Source organism: Oncorhynchus clarkii, unplaced genomic scaffold, assembly GCF_045791955.1.
Source record: "Oncorhynchus clarkii lewisi isolate Uvic-CL-2024 unplaced genomic scaffold, UVic_Ocla_1.0 unplaced_contig_7566_pilon_pilon, whole genome shotgun sequence".
Taxonomy (NCBI): domain Eukaryota; kingdom Metazoa; phylum Chordata; class Actinopteri; order Salmoniformes; family Salmonidae; genus Oncorhynchus; species Oncorhynchus clarkii.
Window position 1 is genome coordinate 13,969 of NW_027258519.1, and position 8,717 is coordinate 22,685.

Below are 8,717 nucleotides of genomic sequence, written 5' to 3' on the forward strand. Positions count from 1 at the left end.
TTAAAAAATATATATATATAATAATAACAATTAACAAGGGTAACTATTAACATATTTTCTATTTACAATATTGTGAAGACCCTCAGTCCTCTACACAATATTGTGCTGCTGGTGCCATGGCCCATAGCAGTCTCTTTCTGCTGTAAAGCAAAGGCTTACTGAACAGGTGGTGCTGGTGATGGGGCATTTCCTGTGACAAAGGGCACAACGACGTATCCCTACTGTGCCTTTTTTGCCCTGAGGCACATTCATGCCTGCATAGATGAATCTGGGCAGGTGAACACCACTGGTTGGAGCAGAAGGGACAGAGGTAGAGGGGACAGAAGGTGCTACAGTGGACTTGCTGTAGCTAGCAAGCTCCTGGATGAGCAGCTCCCTGAAGGCTAGCTGTGAGATGGGGGGCTGTCCACAACTCTTAGCCATTTCCTTCTGGAGGATGATGGCATTCACCACAGCAATGTCAATGAAATGATAGAAAAATGTCTTGTACCATTTCATGGTCTTGTGGAGAACATTGCAGTATCCTATCAGCGCATATGACAGGTCCACACCTCCCATGCTCTTGTTGTAGTCCTTCACAGCAGCTGGAATGGAGACATTTTTTGTGGTCCATGCCCCGGCACCGTCCTTCACACGCCTGACAACGCATCTATCTATTTCCTCTATAATTTGGGTTAAATCTGTATACCTAGACTTTGTTTGAGCTTTTCCTGATTTATTCGCCATATTTTAAATATATAAACTTGTTGAAAATGCTATTGAATATGTACTGCTATGCGTAACACCCGTGGCTCCATCAAGTAGGATTTGAAATGGTGAATGAACCTCTTTTACGCCAGAGTTTACGACAAAGGCTGGTCTTCAAACGTATAACCATTACATATTGCCGTTTACCTCAGCTCATTGGCTATCTTCCAAGCTAGATTTCAAGATGATCAGTGGTCATTGGGCCAAAATACAGTCAATCAACGATAGACCGGTCCTACCATTGGTGCGCAATGATGTCATTGATTGGTGTCTTCAAATCGGTTTGTTTCGGTCAATATGTCTCGAGAAAAGAACCATCAAGTATGGTTGTGTTAGTAACAACCAGAGGATTGCAATGAAACCAACCATGACTGGATAAACGTTTGTTTAGTGTGTGTAATTACCACGAACGCATCTTCCAAAGTTGAATGAGACGGAGCGGTTTACAAATGCGGTTTACAAATGTTTTGTGTTAGGCTATAAAAATTGATTTTATCAAACAAAACGAACATTCACAGTGTAGTTAGGACACTTGGCATTGCCACCAGAGGAAGATCTTCAATGGTACGCAATTTATTTTATTGTTATTTTTTACTTTCATGACGCTAATGCTTGGTTTGAAAATGCTAGTAAAACTTGTGTGCGTGGCGCCGTCCTCAGAAAATAGCATGTTTGCTTTCACAGTAACAGCTTTTTGAAATCTGACACAGCGGCTGGATTAATAAGACGTTCATCTTTTAAATGATGTAAGATACATGTATTTACAAGAATGTTTACTATAACAAATGGTGTATTTAGAATGTTAGCTCTCTGCAATTTCACCGGATGTTGGCCTGGTGGAAGTTAGCGTCTCACCTACCCTAAAACGTAAATAATCGATAAAATTTAAGACGGAGTATACTGTGTTCAATTGCGGATAAAATGAATGTGGAGCGAGTTCCAGGTCACGCGCACCAAAAAAAAAAGTACACCTGGCTTTACACTCAGAAAGGTAAGGGCTACTTCTTCATTTCTCAAAGGAAAAACATCAACCAATTTCTAAAAACTGTTGACATCTAGTGGAAGCCATAGGAACTGCAACCAGGTGCCTCAAATCTAGTTCCCAATAGAAAACCAATTGAAAACAAAGTGATCTCAAAAAAAAAAAAATCCTGGATGATTTGTCTTGTGGGTTTCGCCTGCCAAAAAAGTTGTTATACTCAGACATGATTTTAACAGTTTTAGAAACTTTAGAGTGTGCTCTATTTAAATATACAAATTATATGCATATCCTAGATTCTGGGCCTGAGAAAAAGGCAGTTTACTTTGGGCACGCTTTTCATCCGGAAGTGAAAATACTGCCCTGTAGCCCAAAGAGGTTTTAACAATACATTTGTGGAGTGGATATACTGCAAAAGGTACAGGGATTGGACTGCTGAGGACTGGGGTAGAGTCATTTTCTCTGATGCATCCCCTTTCCGATTTTTTGGGGCATCCGGAAAAAATCTTGTCCATAGAAGACAAGGTGTGTCATGCCAACAGTAAAGCATCCTGAGACCATTCGTGTGGGGTTGCTTCTCAGCCAAGGGAGTGAGCTCACTCACAATTTTGCCTAAGAACACAGCCATGAATAAAGAATGGTCCCGACACATCCTTCGAGAGCAACTTCTCCCAACCATCCAGGAACAGTTTGGTGACGAACAATGCCATTTCCAGCATGATGGAGCACCTTGCCACAAGGCAAAAGTGATAACTAAGTGGCTCGGGCAACAAAACATCGATATTTTGGGTCCATGGCTAGGAAACTCCCCAAACCTTAATCCCATTGAGAACTTGTGGTCAATCCTCAAGAGGCGGGTGGACAAACAAAACCCGACAAATTCTGACAAACTCCAAGCATTGATTATGCAAGAATGGGCTGCCATCAGTCAGGATGTGGCCCAGAAGTTAATTGACAGCATGCCAGGGCGGATTGTAGAGGTCTTGAAAAAGAAGAGTCAACACTGCAAATATTGACTCTTTGCATCAACTTCATGTAATTGTCAATAAAAGCCTTTGACACTTATGAAATGCTTGTAATTATACTTCAGTATTCCATAGTAACATCTGACAAAAATATCTAAAGACACTGAAGTAGCAAACTTTGTGGAAATTCATTTTTGTGTCATTCTCAAAACTTTTGGCCACGACTGTACTATATGTGAGAGCAAAAAAACAATAATTCTAATGTACATATTTCTAAACACCTCAGAATGGTAAATAAACTACTTGAAATTGACTGGGGTAAAAATGTGTCTTTTAATCGTTATCAAATGTCCATCAACACACTGGGAGAATATGAATGCTACCATGATTTCAAGCACTGAATTCCTTAACATTTGACATAATTTACTATCAAATGAATCTGTTAGTGATGTAATAATTGATTATAGGGCCTTGATTTTCTTCTTGACCAGGAAAACTGTAGTTCCTAATTCCACACCATAGGCGATGTCATCAACATCAATCTACATCAAAATCATTCCTAATAATTTTCTATGGTGTGTATTATTACATATATTGAGATCATGATTCCCATCTCCCCTATAGCCCCAGAGGTTAGGCCCTGTGCCTGAGGAGAGCTGAGTAGCTTGCTAGCTGCAGACATAGACATTTTAGTTAACATAAATATCACTGATTTAATTTGACCAAAACAACTTCTAATACATATTGTATTGCTACATATTGTAATATATATTGTGATACCTCTCACTCTGCTCTTGGAAGCTATGCTCTGATTCGAAGAAACATCCGGAGCCCCTTCCTTGTGTGGAGACTCCTTTCCAACTTACACAAAGAGCACGTTGTGTCTCCTCATCATAGTCAACCATCTGTTTGCTTGGAAGTTCTCGGACTGCTGGCCTGGAGAGGACAGAAGACATACACACAAACAGAAACATTACAGTTAAGATAATGTCTTTGACATCAGTTAAAATGCTTAGCGACGGAACACAGGGTGAACGAATCATGCATCAGTCAATAATTATTTTATTTAAATGTTATAGTCTACCTGGATAATATTTTACAGTACTTTAGCTAGCCATTCTTGTACTAGAGAAAGAGCTGATGGACCAAATTCAGCCACATTGGCTTGTTGAACGTCGACATACTCTACAGCAAAGTAAATGGACAAACTTTATTTCGCGATTACCGTACTACATGTAAGATAAGGCAAACAAAAACAGACAATCTAGGAGAAAAAGAAACGCACACCTATTTAGGCGTGGTGCTGGCTAGCGGAGTAGAAAACTTGAAAATAAAGGGGAGCCGCACACTCTAGGAGCTCAGATGCAAAAATGTAATATCCAAGCTTTCTTCATCAGAGTATAATCACAAACACTGCGGGATGACTCGTTTATATAGTGTTAAAAGACACACAGGTGTCTGTAATCATGGCCAAGAGTGGCCTAATAGCATTGGTTAATTCTCAAATATTAAAATGGCATACAAAGAACAGCATACAAAAAAACAAATGGATAGCATACGATCATAAATTAATTTTAGACTACACACGCTTACAAACAATTACAATGGCAAAGTCACAATAATCACAAGAATGGCTTCAGATCAAAGTCTACGTTGAGAACTACGAAAGAGCTGCTTGGTTAATCTATCAATTCAGTCACATTGGCTTGTTGAACATCGACATATTGTACAGCAAAGTAAATGGACAAACTTTATTTCGCGCTTACCGTACTACATGTAAAATAAGGCAAAACAAAACAGACAAATTGCTCTACGATTAGACAGGCCACTTGTTTCTATTTTCGATGCACCATCCTATTAAACTTATTAAATGAAGATACAATGTAGTAATCAATCAGTAACAAGGCCTATATATGGATGAAAGAAACAAAGATATTACACTGTGGTAGTAATACTGTCTTCTATTCGCCATTTCAGGGGCATTACAATGTAGCAGCAGGGCGCTCAGAGTGCGCTCTAGGCGTTCGTAAATTCAGAGCGTTTCGCTCTGAGTTCAGAGCGCACAATGGACGCTCTGGCAGGGGAGTAGGGTTGAACCGAGCGTTCTAGGCTCACAACGGCAGTCAAGCACGACTGGCTAAAGTTAGCTAGCTTGCTAGTAACTTCCAGAAAAACATGAGAGAACACCTCAGTCTGACCATTTTACTCGCCCAGCAGAGCTGGTTAGGGGGTTTTCATGTTATCCAGAGCGTTGGTGACTGTAACTGTGCTTCTGGCAACAATTTAATTACGCTTTTTTCCCCGACGTTTAATGACACCGGCCATATTCAAAGCATGTTGATGGTCAGTTATCCTGCGCTCTGCCACGCTCAGACGGGAGTGCTCTGACATCGGAGTAGACAGCCAGAGCGAATTTACAAACGCTCCCTTAGATTGAAACACGTTGATGCTGATGTCGCAATCAAACCGTGACAGTTGCCCAGGGAACTTGTCAAACAAAACATTCCAGACATTTGAATGTAGAGCCGGCTAGAGGTGACTAGCTAGCTATTATTTGCTTCTCAGAAAAAAAGTGCATATTCCAGAAATATGTCGACCACTATGTATCCAACAGAAAGTATTTACAACCTTATTCCAAGGGAGGAGGTTAAAATAGAGAAACCACCAAGGTATGACTGCCTATAGCTAGCAAACGTAGCTAGCTAACAATGTAACTGTATGTAGGCTACATTGTAGCTAGCTAAACTTATTTGCACCGTACACAGCCGATGGCATTTTTACTGTACCCAGCTAGCCACATATATTTATGTAGCCTATGTTTCTGTGTATTGGGAATGTATAGAGATACTTTGTTGCCACAACCTGCACAGTGAAAAAGACTGCACATTCTTCTGACTCATGCCATGTCCTGTAATAATCTATCAATCTTGTCTTTTTTATTCCATTGTCAAGGTATATGTCAAAGTTTAGGGCACAAGTTAAGCATGAGAAAATGCTGAATAAGCCTACCAACAAGACTATGGGACAAGTAAAAGTAGACTTGCCCTCTCCAGAGAAATATCTGCTCAAGCACTCCAAGGAACCCAAACTTCCTGAAAGTAAGCAATAGGATGAGATTACATCTCAATATCACTTTGTTTGGAGGTCATTTCCTAACTCTGTGTCTATGTTGTTATACCCTTAGAGCAACCATTTTCATATTTGGATGATGAGACTTTCAAAAAACCACAAATACCTGCCAAAGCAGACAACCCACTTATGGGCATTCACACCAAAAAGGACTTTGTAAAGACAAACGCCTTTGAGAACATCATGGCAGTGCCAAAAAAGCCACAGCCTATCTATGCCGACACTAAAACTGGAGACAAACAGCTCCTGGAAAATTCAGGACTACTCCCAAAGTACATCAAGAAAAAGGTGAACTTATCATTACATATGCAAATAGTGTTTTTTCTTTGTCTGTCAAGCAGGTAGTGATTTGTCCAAGATTTTGATTGCTATTCAAAGAAAGATACTTATATGCTTATTGCACAAAGACACTCAACCTATTTGAACTGAACTGAAGAGGAGCCCAACATAACTATTTTCCCATCCCCTCTCTAGGACTTTGGGAAGACCCCTGAGTACTTGCAGCATCGCACTGAGGAGGTGAGGAGGGCTCAGGATGAGTATGACAGCTTTGTCAAGGAACACATGAGACAGGGCACCATGAAACAGCTCTCTGAGGATGAGCGAAACAACATCCTACAGGTAAACCACTTAGGTCCTTAGAACCAAGCCAATAGAATCTGACCTAGAATTATTCATAAAGTTTCATTACATTCATGTATGTGTTTTAGTTGATTAGTCATTTAGATAAGATTCAATATTTGAACAATGTATCAAATGATAAATAGGCTTACAAAGCACTAGCATACATTCAAATTGAATGAAGGGTGTGAGAGGGGTAAGATTTGTGTCTGTTAATTTTTGGAACACGGATGGGCATTACGATTATTTAAACAAATATATATTTTATTTATGATAAAAAATAATAATAATTACGAAACATACACATACAAACGACAACATACAGAAGCATACAAACATCCACAACATCACCCCTGCCCAGACCCACCTACTCACACCCCCATCTCCAGTGCATCATCACTCCGCCACATGGCCTCAAACTGCACCATTTTGTTTCTCCATCGCCCACTCACTTTCAACATTTGGATAATAAATCATTTGTATTTGTATTTATTATGGATCCCCATTAGCTGCTGCCAAAACAGCAGCTACTCTTCCTGGGGTCCAGCAAAATTAAGCCAGTCTATACAATTTTAAAAACATTACAATACATTCACAGATTTCACAACACACTGTGTGCCCTCAGGCCCCTACTCCACCACTACCACATATCTACATTAATAAATCCATATGTACAGTGCCTTGCGAAAGTATTCGGCCCCCTTGAACTTTGCGACCTTTTGCCACATTTCAGGCTTCAAACATAAAGATATAAAACTGTATTTTTTTGTGAAGAATCAACAACAAGTGGGACACAATCATGAAGTGGAACGACATTTATTGGATATTTCAAACTTTTTTAACAAATCAAAAACTGAAAAATTGGGCGTGCAAAATTATTCAGCCCCTTTACTTTCAGTGCAGAAAACTCTCTCCAGAAGTTCAGTGGGGATCTCTGAATGATCCAATGTTGACCTAAATGACTAATGATGATAAATACAATCCACCTGTGTGTAATCAAGTCTCCGTATAAATGCACCTGCACTGTGATAGTCTCAGAGGTCCGTTAAAAGCGCAGAGAGCATCATGAAGAACAAGGAACACACCAGACAGGTCCGAGATACTGTTGTGAAGAAGTTTAAAGCCGGATTTGGATACAAAAAGATTTCCCAAGCTTTAAACATCCCAAGGAGCACTGTGCAAGCGATAATATTGAAATGGAAGGAGTATCAGACCACTGCAAATCCAACCTCCGAGGCTTTTCTCTATCAGGCCCAATCAATCAGAACATTTTATTTCCTCCATCTTTGAATGATGGGGCTTTTGGCATTTGGCACTCACTAGGCCTTTCCTCGCTAGCCCAATTATTATTTGATGGTACATTTGCCTCTTTTTCTCAGCTGCAGGAAAAGTTCAATCTCCCCCAATCCCACTTTTTCCGCTATCTCCAGACTAGAAACTTTGTCAGGGCTAATACACCTGGATTTCCCAATAGGCCTGCGAATACAGCTATAGAGAGCATCTTGGAGCTGAACAAGCTTCCTAGGGGCGCAATTTCAATTTCAGATGTATATGCAATCATTCATGACTTACAGAACCCTTCTTTGGTGCCTTTAAAGACTCGATGGGAAAAGGATTTGGGGGAGGAACTTGGGGAAGACGCCTGGGAATCTGTGCTGCACAGGGTGCACTCGTCCTCTTTTAGCACTAGACACAGCCTCATTCAATTCAAGGTGGTTCACCGTATCCACTGGTCGGGGGCCAAACTTGGAAGAATATTCTCTGATTTTGATCCTACCTGTGTCAGATGTAAGGTGGAACCAGCCACACTGTAGCATATGTTTTGGGGCTGTCATAAACTGTCAGGTTTCTGGGAATTAATATTTAAATGTTTCTCTGATATATATGACACTGTTATAGATCCGTCTCCCCTTACAGCCCTTTTTGGAGTACTGCCCATGGGTACCCCCCTATCAAGAATCCAGTCGGACACTGTTGCTTATACAACTCTTTTAGCTAGACGGCTAATACTACAGAACTGGAAGATGGCAGCTCCCCCATCTTATAAATATTGGGTGAGGGATGTGTTGTGCTCTCTGAAACTAGAAAAAATTCAATTCAATTCACGTGGGAACCCCAAACTGTTTGATGAGGCTTGTGTTGCTTGTTGTGTGTTGTGTTGTGTGGTGTGTGTTGTGTGTGTTGTGTTGTGTGTTGTGTTTTGTTTGTTGTGTTGTGTGTGGTGTGTGGTTTTGTGTGTGTTGTGTTGTGTTGTGTGTTTGTGTTGTGTCTTGTGT

General features: G+C 40.4%; 1 protein-coding gene across 1 annotated transcript; it reads left to right on the forward strand.

The window, feature by feature from the left end:
• Positions 1 to 5,230: 5,230 nt before the first annotated feature.
• On the forward strand, positions 5,231 to 6,441 carry LOC139397166 (enkurin-like; the record flags this gene model as incomplete). Its single annotated transcript, XM_071144039.1, has 4 exons — positions 5,231 to 5,360; positions 5,644 to 5,789; positions 5,876 to 6,108; positions 6,295 to 6,441. Coding segments are annotated over exons 1-4 (606 nt in total), but the record flags the coding sequence as incomplete, so codon positions are not given.
• Between the last annotated feature and the right edge of the window lie 2,276 nt (positions 6,442 to 8,717).